Genomic DNA, 14,008 nt, shown 5'->3' on the forward strand with positions numbered 1-14,008 from the left:
CCTTCAAGCCCAAAGTCATCTGCTTCCCTTTCACCAGAAGGAGAGATAACCCAGGAGCAGATACTGAAGGATGGGGTTGGCTTTCTGCCACCAGCTGCTTTAGCAGAAAATGGGAATTAAGTCAGGGGAGGTCTGTGCCAAGTCCCTTCTGGCCTTGCTCTTTCCTGTGGTAGTTCCTGTCTGCCTGTGGGAGCTGTTGGTTTGCCTCTGCTGCTTCTGCACTGTGGGCAATGCCAGGGGATGTTTGCTGGCTCCACTGCTCCTATTCCTAATGTTCTGGTCTGGTTTGGGTGTGGAAACACCAACAAAAAGTACCATTGGCACAAATGGAACTGCATAAAGGTGACATTATTCCCCAGAGGCATGGAATTTGCACAGAAACTTGGTTTAGGTGCATGTTTGCCAAAAGATCCATTTCTAATTCCCCAAAACACAGAGGCATATTATCAAGAGGAAAGATTTCTTCTTTGAGCGACCTGGTCTGGTGGAAGGCCCCTGCCCATGGTAGGAGGGTTGGAACTAAATGATCTTTAAGTGATGATCTTTAAATGATCTTTAAAATCAAACTACTCTTCTACCTAACTCAAACTCATGTCTGACATCTTTTTATGACTTTCTGAACTGCTTGGGCTGGCACATCCCCTTGATTTTTGAGGGTATTCAGCTATTAATAGGAAGAGGGAAAAAGTGGAACTGAAATAATTCATCTCAGCATTTGGATTGTAGTCCCTGCTGTGACACATACTTAAGTTTTCCATAGGGAGACAAGAGGTGTAGTTGCAGAAAAATAAATTCCAGAGTTAACTGCTAGCCTGAGGCTCAGGGCAGATTTAGAATGCAAGCTGAAGGTCCACTGGCAGATTAAACAGAGAGCAGGTGTGAACACTTGGATCACAGGCACACCTGGCATGCTGGCTGCTGCCTGTATCCAAGTACTGCATTCCTGTCTTGGCTGTGTTTGCAATACTTGTGTAGGTGAAAGATCTGTTTGAGTAGGGAGAACACAGAAGTAAAATTGAAGATGAAATTAAATTCAGTTTGCCAATGTAAGGAGCATCTTTCACCATGGTCCTGGTAATTTAGGCAGTCAAATATTCTGCTTCAGGTTTGATGCAAATACTACTGGCAGCCTCCTGCTTCCCTTCAGGCACTGCTAAGCCCTGTGGTAAAATTTCTCTGGGCAGCAATAAATTAAGAGAATCTGAAGTCAAGCCACCTAGACAGCTTAAATGCCAGATAAAACCTCTGGCTACATTTAGCTGTGTCTTTCCATGGTTACCAAACTTCACATCCTTTCATTTTTTATATCATGAATGGCTAGCCAGTCTTCTTGTTGAAGAATCCACTTCAAGAAAATTGCATTTTCTTCCAGGCAGTGTAACCTGAGCAGCTACTCAGGGAAAACCTGCAAGCCTGCCTTCCCTTTGCAGCTGCCTTGCCCATATCTTTACATCCTGGTAACACCATCATCAACCCAGCTCTCTCTTCAGTGACTAAATCAGCACAAGAGAAGGTGTTCAGCACTTCTGGCTATAATCCCTGTTCCAACAGCTGTTCTCAATTCCTTCCAGAGAAAACCCACCTATCTGATGAATCAGTTCCCCCTCCAATTTGCTTTGTCAGATAACAGGCAGACCTGCCAGCTCCCAGCCCAACCTAGGCTGCCAACACTCAGTCATTTCCAAATTCATCCAAAAAATAACCCTCAACTGCAAAGATCTGTCCAAAAAAGTGCTGAATTTGGTAATATCAACCGGGAAAATATCCAGACATTTGCACATATGCATGCAAACTTTATCAGTGGAATGAATCATATATTGCATAGTATGAAATTTTATTAGGAATAAAATATGATCTGGTTGAAAACCACTGAAAATAAATTTTTTCAGACCAGACACAGCTCCCATTAAGACCTTTTAGAAATGCTGTATTTTTCTCAAACATAGACAGTGCTATTCTATGCTACCTTCAAATATGCTCTTGAAGTTTTAAAAAGTAATTTCCTGACCACAGTAACGACATCTTTCTCTCTTGGAGTGCTTACAGTTTAACATGAAAGCCTTTGGAAGAAAGAGGAAGAGAACCATACAAAGACTATTCATTTATTATTTTCTGTGCTAAAGCTGGAATGGCCTTCTTCTATTTTTTTTTCCACCATAGAGTATTTTTCAGAGATTTTTGCATTATATTAAAATGTATTACTCAGCCTGCATTTCCAAAACAAAAATACAGCTCTCTCTTTTCTTGGAATTCTAAAAGAATAACTATTTAGATGGAATAGTTCACACATAGTACTTTTCTTAGCCATTCTTGGCTATTTTCTGCAAAGTAGGAACATTACCAATTGTTGTCCACATATTATATGGGCGTCTTTCCAGGCCCAGACCTCCAGCAGGACTTCCCTCTCTTCCCTTGGCTTCAGTCACTTCTGTCACACTAAATTACATGCCTTTGAAGGAGAGGTGGAAGGATTCAGGCAGTGAGATTGCTACAGCAGCAAAAACATTTCCCATGGATACATCTCATGTTGGCAAAAGAGCCCTTTAGTCAGCCCAGGTTACCACAGGGGGCTGTGCTGCTCCTAGGAGTTCTGGCAACACCAGTCTGCTGGGTAAGGCTTTTATGGCACAGCCCCCAATCCTGGCCAGCCACCTGAGTGGAGAGAGTGTCCCAGAATGTGGGACACAGAAATTACCATGTCAAGTAAGGACTCCAGTCTCTGTCTCTTCAAATGATTAGTCTAAAATGCTAATAAAGACGATCAAAGATAATGTCTCTTCTAGCTATTTTTCCCTCCCTCCCATTACACCCATTACACCCAGCAGCCTCATGCCCCAGCTACTTGTGCTTCTCTCATGAGCTCACTCCAGATTGTTCCTACTCTCATTATCTAGCAGTGAGATCAATATATTAAGCATAAATTACACAAAGCAGCAGTTTTTTGCCAGCTCCTGGATGTCCTGCTTCCCAATTTCTTTGAATATCTCCCTGCTTATAAGACACAATTCATAAAAGCATCTGGCTCACCCTTATGCCTTCAGCTTCCTTTGCAGTTCACAAATAAATCCCTAAAGAAGTGATTTCTTTTGTGATTTTTTAATAAAAAATTATATGTATCTGTTTCCCCTGCAAATATAACACACAAATCATAGAAGGTAAAGATGACAAAATCCTAGAAGGTTGTCTGAAGCAATGGAGAATTGTCCCTCACTGTACCTCTTTGTTCAAGAGTAATTTCAAATGCTTCAAGCAAAAAAAAATTAAACAATTTAATCTATAAGCAGTTCTGAGTTAGACTGAACTTTGTTTCATTTCATCTGCTACTTCAGCCATTCTAGAGTCAACACTACTATTTACAAAATCTTCTTTAATATTTGTCTGTTTAAATATACGCATGGTAGCATCTAAGGTCAGTTTCTTTAAACATGCCGCTAATTTTGGATTCATTCCAGTACTTTGCAGACACTGACTGTGTGCAGAGCTAAACTCTTCAGGGAATCAAAGAAAAATTGCCCTTTAAATAATAAAATAAATAATGTATGTATTTTCAATCAGGGTACTTTAAAATATCACTGTTACTTCCAGGAGCTGTATCAGAGAGCAGAGGCTGGCACCCATTTCCACTTTTTCTTTGAAGTCTGAAATGAGATCTTGTTTTGTACAGAGTATTCTAATTTCTATATAGCTGTGTAAGAAGAAGAAAATAATTGTCTTGGATTTTTGAGGTAGTGAATGACAATCAAGGCCTTTGAATTAAAAAAAAACCAAAACAAACCAACAGCAATAAAAAGGTTTCAAGGTAGCATAAGTAAGATTGAATGTAGTTTATTCATCTGTAAGAAGTTTATTTCAGAGATTTTTTTTCCTGTTTCTATTGGATCCAAGTAGTTTCATTATAAAATTATAGAAAGAGTGAGCCTAAATTACTTGAGGCAGTGTTTTCACTGATCAATAAATAATGCCTAATGGCAAATCATTGGTATTTTGAGAAATCAAAGGTATTTTTGACAAATCAAAGTTTTTTTGATATCTGCACTTTTTAGATAGCATTTACCTAATTTTTTACATAGCTTATACTACTTTTGCTAAAACTACTAGAAAACCATAAAATAGATATCTTACGAAGATATTTTAATATATAACACGAACTGATATATTTTTTACATACCTAATGATTTTGAAATTGTTTTAGGTGCAATGGCATGAAAACTAATTCACTGCTGTGCCCCATGCTACCTACATTTCTGTGCAAAAATATTGAAATATCTCATTAGAGAGATCTCTGTTGCTTTATCATCATTGATATTCCCTCCAGATCTTTCCATTTGGGTGATTTCGTTTGCTCAGATTACTGTCTTTTTAATAGGTTTAGGTAAATAGATCTTCCACAAATCTATCCAAAGTCCTGCCAAGGAATATACATTGCTGCTACCCAGAGCAATGTCCTGTACAAAAAAAGAAACAACATGAAAGACATGTTGATCTTTAGCCTTGTAACCCAAATGCCTTCATTGATAAAGGCTATTACAGTGATTTGCCAGAGAGAAGTGAGTTGTCTGAGCACGTGGATTTTTGGTTTTATTTGCTTTCCTTTAGAAATGTGAACAATTTGAGCAAGACATTTGCATCTAATCTGCCCAGAGCTATTATTAAGGACATATTCTAAAACCCAGAAATACAGAATAGTCTCTTGTAGCAGTGTTTACAGGAAGGTGTCAAGACTAGTCACATAAAATTACCTACCTTTTTTAAGAATTTCTTTTCCCAAACTATTGCTACTAGTTTTAGGTATATATACAAATGTAACTTCTATAACAAGCTTACAAATCTATATCTTGTAAATTTCTATTTTTCTTCCTGTAAACTAAAATAAGCTGTACAATGTTGAAAGAGAGGCAAAGGCTGAAATATTCTTCTTAAGAGGAATATTTGTTTCTCTGCTGCACCTCCTAGAAAAAGTTCTACTCTCAAATTACCAATGAAGGCAAACCAGGCACTGAATATTTGTAGTGCTAATTAAGATAGATGGGAACAAGTTTGTCAGCTGGTACAAGTCTAAGCACACTCATGAGGAGGTAGATTGAATTTCAGACTGGCTCATCTACTCAGCATGCTGCTGTCTGCTCATCCTAACCAGGTGTGAGAGGTCACAGCTTGGATCAGTGAAGGCAGTAACCTGTGTTGGGTGGGAGTGTTGATCTGCTGGAGGGTGGGAAGGCTCTGCAGAAGGATCTGGACAGGATCAATCAATGGGTTGAGGCCAATGATGTGAGATCCAGCAAGGCCCCTGCAGCCTTACAGGCTTGGGGCAGAGTGGCTGGAAAGATGCCCTGTGGAAAAGGACCGTGACCAGTTGACAGTCAGTGGAATGTGAGGTAGCAGTGTGCCCAGCTGGAAAAGGAGGCCAGTGACATCCTGGCCTGTAGCAGCAGTAGTGTGGCCAGCAGAACCAGGGCTGTGATCATCCCCCAGCCCTGGTGAGGCCACACCTCAAACCCTGTGTTCAGTTTTGGGCCCCTCAGTACAAGAACATTGAGGGGCTGGAGCGTGTCCAGAGAAGGGCAACAAAGCTGGGGAGGGATCTGGAGCACAAGTCCTACAAGGAGTGGCTGAGGGAGCTGGAGGTGTTTAACCTGGAGAAAAGGAGGCTCAGAGGAGACCTTATCACCCTCTCCATTGCCTGCAAGGAGGCTGCAGCCAGGTGGGGGGTGGCCTCTTCTCCCAGGTCACAAATGAAAGGAAAGGATGAAATGGCCTCGAGTTGCGCCGAGGAGGTTTAGATGAGGTGTTAGGAAAAACTTCTTCACTGAAAGGGTTGTTAAGCTCTGGAACAATCTGACCAGAGAAGTGACAGATTTTATCACTATCCCTGGAGGCATTTAAAAGACATGTAGGTGTGGCACTCAGGGACATGGTCTCTCGTGGTGGACTTGGCTGAGCTGGCTTTACAACTGGACTTGATGCCCTAAAAGTCTTTTCCAACCTAAACAATTCTATGATTCTTTTATTTTGCTCTTTCTTCTTGATATCCTACAATTCCTGTTCCTCCATCTAACTGTTGGAAGCATTCAGTACCTAATTTCCATTTCAATGAAGCTGAGAATGGGTTTGTCTACAGTATTTTAATATAAAAGGAATATACATGGTGTTTTACTTTGTTCTGGACTGTAAGATTTGTTTATGTAATGTAAGGATGAGAGCAAATAGCTTTGCATGCTCATTCCTACAAGTCACACAAATCCATTACAGTATTTTTTCCAAAGCAATCTGTTAAGTCTAACCACAAAACCATTAAGCACAGGAGTAGGTCTGTTTCAAATTAATGCAGCAGGTGGGCACATCACAGACAAGCAGTAGTTTGGCATTTCCCAAAAGGGAGTATCATTGTCATGAAATAATAACAGAACTACTGTATAGCTCAAGGGGATAAAAATGGAAGCAGATTTTTGCACAGGTCCCACACCTAGAAATCCAGTCACCTCCTGTGACAGAAGCCATCATTAGGCTGCTAAGGTAATTGTCTGAAATTCAGAAAATGCCTTTCTTTATGGGCTGTAGCCAGGACACCTTCCTAAAAGCTAGTTTAATTTCCTCAGTGCTGTGAAGTATGGCAAACCTTTTTGTATCGTGAATCATCAGTTTCTTTTGAGGAAATATTTTTGTTTGGTTGGTTGGGTTTTTTTGTTTGATTATTTGTTTGTTTGGGGTTTCTTGTTTGGTTTGGGGTTTTTTCTTTGTTTAGAAAAATATATACTTTTCATTTTGGGGTTTTTGTTGGGTTTTTCTCCAAGAAAACATCAATGCAGCAGCATCTTACAGAGAAAGAGGTTTATAGCCCAAGGTGCTGAAAGAATCTCTCATTACCAGCTGTTCACACAAAATCTGTCCACTTGAATAGTCTGAGGACCAAAATCAAGGGCAGAAGAAACACAAGGAAGGGGCTTGGGAGCGCCAGGAACTTGTCTTTTGCTGTCTTAGGAGTGCCAGGAGCTTGTCCCTGCCCAGATCAAAACCCAGTCCTAGTATAGGCTTGGAGAGGTCAGGGCTGGAACTTTCAGTGTGCAAATATGGTTTGTCATAAGGCAAATCTGTTCATGGTGTCTGCAGTCCAGCCTGGTGTGGAGGTATCTGGCATTCAAAGGCACCCAGAGCCCACAGCAGCTCCTGCCCTGCAGTGAGGATCAGCATCACTCTGTGTCTTTCTCCTCAGCCTGGCAGCATTTTCTCAGTGCTGAAATTAGTCCATCAAGCACAGTAGGATGCTGTTGGGAAGAAGAGAGGGAGAACCTGGCTGACCTTAGGTTGTGGCAAGGAATTGTTCAGGCACAGGCGTGCAGGAAGCCGCTGCCCAGAGCTGCAGTCTGGGAAGAGAGCACCACATCCAGTTGGGGGAAGGTCAGTGTAGGTCATGGCTTAGCTCCCAACTCAGTCAAAAACAGACACAAATTTGCTAAACCTGCCAGCTTGGCAGCTTCATTCACCGAGACCTCAAAACACAATGTCTCTGTAAAGTTACCCGATGTGGCCTCTTCCTGCCACCCTACATGGCCTGACCTTCATTACTGGACCTCTAGGTTCTTCTGTAGACTTTCTTTATAGGAATTTGGGACATGGTTTAGAGAAATCTCAGTTTGCTCACTGTCACTTCAATCACCTAAAGATTTCCTTCTTCAGGTGTAAAGCATTGAGATATTGAGTTGAGGAAACATTATAAAAACAAAGAAGCATCCTTATCAGAGTGAAAACTGCACCTGTCACAGATGGGTTTACTGTGGTACTTGCTGATTTTCATAAATCTTAATTTCCCTTCCAAAAGAGTTCTGGTTTGGGCAGTTTCCAGGAATGAGACCTGTATTGATATCTAGACCACAATCTGCCCTAAATTAATTTTTAAACAGGTTTGGGTTTTTTCAGTATACATGATGTTGCATACTTTGGAAATACTTGCGGGTGACAAACTTTTTACAAGTTTATTGGGGCTTTTTTAAAATCACATTCTCTCTGTGACCCTGAGATAATGTCTTTTTCACCTGGCCTTTTCCATGTTTTTTAGGAGACCCTGAAAGCTTTTGATCGGGAAGTAAATGCATTTGTGGACTATATGTTTGGACCTCGAGGTAAGCTGCTCCATTTACAGCCCTTTCAGGAAATAATAGGAAGTCTAGGGATTACCACCCAAAAAACTTCTAATAAATTTGCTGGGTAACTTCTTATTGAAAAATGTGAACTAGGCAGAATCACAGTATTATCAGGAAGACACCATTATTGTAGCAAATTTATCAGTGCAATGATTTGTGATTCCTTTGTTTCTGAGAATATCAACAAAATTCAGTTTTTCATCCTAATGTGGAATAAAAAGCCTGAAAGCCTGGATCTTTCTGAAAGTGTAAAGTCTGCTTTGGGACTGATTGTCCTTCATAATCCAGTTTGCTTGGTCCAGCTACATATTAAATTGCCTAATTCAGAAGGATGTTTGGTGCAAAAGCAACCTGCAGGATCACATCCAAAATCTCAATAAACCAAGAGATTGGGTGAGAGGACAGATGCATCTTTTGACTTCCTATTATTACTTTTCTGGAACAGTTTGGACAAGAGTAACTTAAATAATTGTAGGTAGGAGGTGCCTCATGCTCTGTTAGGATTGAAACAAGTAAGTAAAAAAGACACCAAACCTAAAATAGGACTGCAGCCAAGGATAAAGCATCAAAGTCAGGGCTAAGAGTGCCAAGCAAATACAAGAAAGGGATGAGACAGAAGCTTAGAAAGGACACAGTCTTCAGAGTAGGTCCCTGCAAGGCCACCTTGCTGTTGATAGGGCTGGGTTTAATTTCAGGAATTGCCTTGCAAACTTCTACCCATGGTAAAATCCAGAACTGCTGCTGTGGGGATGGATGCAAGATTATGGATTCCCAATTTGTTACAGGAATGTTCTCCGTGTCACAGAAACAGTTCTTGCTTAATTGGAAGTAAAATGGAAAGATGTGCTCTTAAACACAAGAAATTCTATTTTTTCTTAGTTGGCTGGCTGGCTACAAAATCTTTTCCATCATGTCTACAGTAGATGTGAAGTTTGAAAGAAAGATTTCCAATGGAGAAACACTGAATAGCTTGGGAACTGCAGCAGAAGTGGTTAAAGCTGAATAGGTTTTATTAATGGCTTCTACAATAGTACATTTTAATATTAACAAAGAAATGTAATCAGAAGAACAAAGGCACTATTTTTTGGTGTTTTATTTTGGTTTTGGTTTTTTTTCCAAATAAACATGATGTTTTCTTTTATTCCTCTTTCCTTGATGGTCCAGAAAAATTGTCTGAAGGAGTAAGCTATAGCTGATCCAATCCTGAATAGCACAGAGATCCCTTTGGGATTTTAGAAAGCCCTTCAATTAAACAAGTATTATTTGTATTGCTTGCCAAGTGCAGCACTGTCCTTCTCCAGACATCAGTGCTGAAGATAGCTTTGTCTGCCCATGCCTCTGCACTCTGATCTTTAATTTAGCTGGTGCTATAATGACACAGTATCATACATTTCCTGAATAGCATATCTCCCTCCAGTGTGTTTATCCACATAAATAATTCACATAAATAATTCACATAAATTATTCACAATAGACTACAATCAGTTTTAACAGATTAATATCTAATGAATTTGAGAGCTTCCCCAAACATCTAAACCCACAAACCATTCCTCTTCTTTCTCTCTACTGATTTTCATCCACTTCATTCAGCAGCAAGATAGATTAAAAGAATAGATAACAGCATTCTATTATTTTAAAAACCAATCCCCTATTTATTGTTTGTATTTTAGGTAGCAACTCCTGAGATACTTGTGTCACTATGCAGGTCTTTGTCATCATTAACAGATGTGTCTGAGGGCACCAGAAGGGACAGAATGCCTCTGGGAACTGGGGTGTGGCTATCTCTGTCACATTGGGAGCACCAGGCTAACACAAGCTGCAGTACTGCCCTACTACCATGAGGGACAGACTATCAAAGATCTGAATTTGATTTACAAATATTGGCATATTTTGTACCTTAATTCACTGGTATCAGCTGGGCTTTGTAGATAACTTTACATCCGTGTTTGCTTTTGAGCAGCAGAACAAGTCCTCAGGGAACAGCAGCCATATATCTGCCCACTGGTTTCATCTCTAAGTAAGGGGTGGTCTTACAATTTGGTGCTGGTCCCTCTTGTTCTTATGCTCAAGGCAAATTGAGAACGAGTGAAATAGCAATTTTCTTCTGTAATAAGAGATAATTTTTCCAGGGTAACTCTTCATCTGAGGAGTATTGTTTGGTATTACACAAAATGAAGTGATATTGAATTGCAGGAGCTACATCTATTTAACTGGTTGTTTGTTTTACCTGTGAAAGAAACAGAGGTGGTTAAGGAGAGATGTATTTTGTTAAAGTTATGATGAAGTAAAAAGCACTTTTCCTTAATAGACTGTGATCAGTAGCATGGCTCTGGGGCAAACCCATCTACCCTCTGCACCTTAAAAAGCAGTGAATCTACTCAGACCCTGACTGGCCAAAGCTATACAGAAACTTGAATCAAAATGTTTCCAAACCTCATTGATAAAGGCCTGATACGTTTAAAGAGCCTGGGAGGCCTGCCACTCATTTAAAAGGAGCCAGGATTTCACCCCAAGGGTTTGGCACATCACGGCCAGTGACCGTGAATGAGCTTATTCACAGAGCGATCAGAGCTTGCGGGCGCCTGCTCCTTCCCTGCTGTAGTCCAGTGCTTTCCCACTGTGACTTTATTCACTGCTTTGGTCTCAATTTCAGATGCTGTGCAAGTTCAATACTGTAAAAATAATCCTTTCTCCTATTGACAGTGTAACTTTATAGTACTTGAACACGGAGATTTAACTGTCGGTCAACAGAAATACTTCTCATCTCTCGTTCCTCTGATAACTTCTTTTGAAACACATTCTCTTTCCTCCCCCTTCTTGACACATAAAAACCTCCCTCTGCTTGTCATTCAGGGATAAGTGGAAGTGGAAACAAAACAGTCACGTTCCTTGGCTGCCCTTTATAAACCACTTTCTGCCAGAAACTGTCTTACTCTTCAAGGTATTGAGGTCGTGGTGGGAAATATTCAGGAAGGGTACATGTTTAAACAATTTCTCTTGAAACTGGAATTCTATAGAGCTTAAAAATACTTGGCATGCTGACCTGAACAAGCACACGAGTTCTGCTTTTGTGTGGATCAGCCCACATGCTTGTGGCCACTCACAGCAGAATAAGAACCTCCTGAGGCCATCCTGGGGCAGAATTTATTCTGTGTAGTTCAATTTGTATTCTGAATGCTTCTGAATATTTTTCCTTTTTGAGCACACTTGCAGTGTTTCTATCTACTGATGCCAATTTTATCTTTATGCACCAAGTGTTGCAATTCTCGGATGGGAGACCTTTCCTTAGATAGGAGTCTTGCTGACATGACAGCTTTCTACATCTTCATTTAGGATAGCAATTAAATAAATAAAGTCCTTATGCTCCTAAAACACACACTCCTAAGACATCAACACTCAAACACTCAACCATTTCCTGTCCTGTGACTCCTGTGTCATGTTGAAAGCCCATAAGGAAGCAGAATCGCTTCTAAAATATTCATTCCAGTGCTTCACACGTGGCTTGTGAGCTTTAGGAGATTGTTGGAAGTGTTTCCTCTCACACTGAGGTGATCCTAATAAGTACTGAGATCTGAAGACAGACAACAGAGGTTCTAACTTGGAGATGCACAACAAAGCAAGGCTGCCATAAAAGGAAGAATGCTTGTGACTGCTTTAATCCTAAACCTCTCTGCTCCGAGAGGTTTTTGGGAGTCCAAAAAGGAGAGTCAAAAGCAGGAGAGCATTGGATTTCCATGGCAGTGGTGGTCTGGTTGGAAGTCTTTCCTGCAAAAGGGCTGACAAGCCTCATGGAATCCACATTCAACAGGTGAATGTTACAGCCACTGCAATGGAAGTGAGGGGGGAGGCAGAGGGAAAATGTAATGAGAAAGAAATCTGGTGTTCAAAGCCTGGCTCATATGAAGGTTACTCCAACATATGTAAAATTTTACTTTATATATACCTGTGTGCAAGTATTTCTGAGGAAGGACTCGTTGGAAATAATAAAGTACAGCAAAATTCCAATCAATTACAAATTGTTTGGGCACATTTACTTGGTGCATCATCCATTGCCCACTCTTTTCCAATTTCAACATAGGCAGAAAAACAGTAAAATGTTTTTTTCATGCACTGTGAATAGCTTTTGTTTTACAATTTTTACAACACAATCTTAGTCTTTGTAAAAAAATAATCTAAGTACTTTAAAATTAAAACATTTTCCAAGAGCAAAAACATCTTTCTGTGAGACCTGCACAATGACTCCTCCTTGACTTCTTTCTTCATAAGTAAATCATTTTAGAATTACTTACTCCATAAGTCATTCTAAAAACCAGCCATGATGCCCCCTTGTTCTTGCCCCCTTGTAAATGGCTGAAGAATGTTGCTATGGAAAATTGACTTCCTAGGTTTTTCACCATCTTGGAAAAAGAGAAAAAGAAAGCACACCCCTTTCACTCATGACATCCAGTTGCTCATATGACAACAAAGTGGTGCCTCCAGTTTGGGATTAGGCTTTGCTCATATACACTGAACTATCTGATTACTGCCAATGGGATTACTTGTGTGAATAAGGCAAGCAGGATTTGACCTTAATATTTCATTTCAGAACCAGGAAAGTGGAACAGAAACTGTGAGAAAGTGAGCCTTGCCCAGCCAAAAATCTTTGATAACCTTCAAAGTAAACATTTGCCACGTGCTTTTCATATTTAATATTTTGGAAAAGTCTTCCCCTTGTATGAATATTTTCTAGTCAATCCTTTATACCTTCCTGTGTGGTAAGTGCAGAATTAAAATAACCCATGAGCTGGCAACATTACATGCATACTTTGGATTTAGTACTGTCTGCAAATTTTATGTTGAGCAGATTAAGATAAGATTTAAATAAATATTAAGTGAAAACATTAAATAAATTAAACATTAAATAAATTTTTAGAAGCTTATAAGAATGGGGTTTTCCCTTTTGTTTTCTCTTTACTATTAAAATGAGGTGATTTAGGTGACCTTAAATTATTAGGGAATTCCATGCAGTTTTCAGCCCACATTCTCTGAGACTTAGAATGCAGTTTTGGTAAGTTAAAAGCAATGAATAGCTCTTGTGAGGAAAGAATGGCTGATTCCATCTCACACTTTTTACAGATTCATTTCATTATGTGTTCTGGCTTATTTTAGCAATACTTTACCACAGCTTCCTTCATTGCCTGCTCCGTGTGTTTCTTTTTTTTTAGATACCAGGGTTAGAGGATGGTTCCTTTTGGACTCTTACCTTCCCACATTTTTCCTTACTGGAGCATATCTACTCTGCATATGGCTGGGCAACAAATTCATGAAGAACAGGCCTCCTTTTTCTCTCAGACCTCACCTCATTGTGTATAACCTGGGCATCACACTGCTCTCCTTCTACATGCTGATAGAGGTAAGTGCTCTGCCAGGCAGCACAGCTGAGGGAGGTGGTGCAGTTTTTAGCAGAAATATCTTAGTGACAGGTGGTTCTGCCAGGAAAGTTTACATCAACAGCAAAATAACAGTAAAAAGTTCCTTCTCATCTTAGATCTTGGTGTGTTTTGGTCATCCTACCTGAGCTACAGTCCACACCTGGGGACAGCTCTTTGCTGCCAGGACCGTGTCCACAAGCATAAGTTTGAACCTGCAGCAGTCACTCTGCTCAAATGTGCCTCTACCTTGTCCTTCTGCACCCGTGAAAATGCCTTAGATTGGGTTTTATTTGTATGACCAACTGTGGAATGATTTTTCCAGGCCCATGCTTAAACATGAATAGATTTGTAGATGAGAGCAAGTACTGATTTCTTTATGGCACTGGCAATTTGGTGTTATTTTTCTGCTCGTGTGGCTAAGAAGCTTTCCTCAGACAGTCAGACAGTGAAAGACAGATG

General features: G+C 40.1%; 1 protein-coding gene across 1 annotated transcript in view; it reads left to right on the top strand.

The window, feature by feature from the left end:
* The window catches only part of ELOVL2 (ELOVL fatty acid elongase 2), a 50,478-nt gene that overhangs the window by 16,095 nt on the left and 20,375 nt on the right, over window positions 1–14,008 (top strand). The window contains exons 2-3 of the mRNA XM_009088706.4: window positions 8,054–8,117; window positions 13,343–13,530. Of these exons, the coding sequence (XP_009086954.1) occupies window positions 8,054–8,117; window positions 13,343–13,530 (252 nt within the window). The remainder of the gene's footprint in view (window positions 1–8,053; window positions 8,118–13,342; window positions 13,531–14,008) is intronic.

This window comes from Serinus canaria, chromosome 2 (assembly GCF_022539315.1).
Source record: "Serinus canaria isolate serCan28SL12 chromosome 2, serCan2020, whole genome shotgun sequence".
In the NCBI taxonomy this organism is placed as follows: Eukaryota; Metazoa; Chordata; class Aves; order Passeriformes; family Fringillidae; genus Serinus; species Serinus canaria.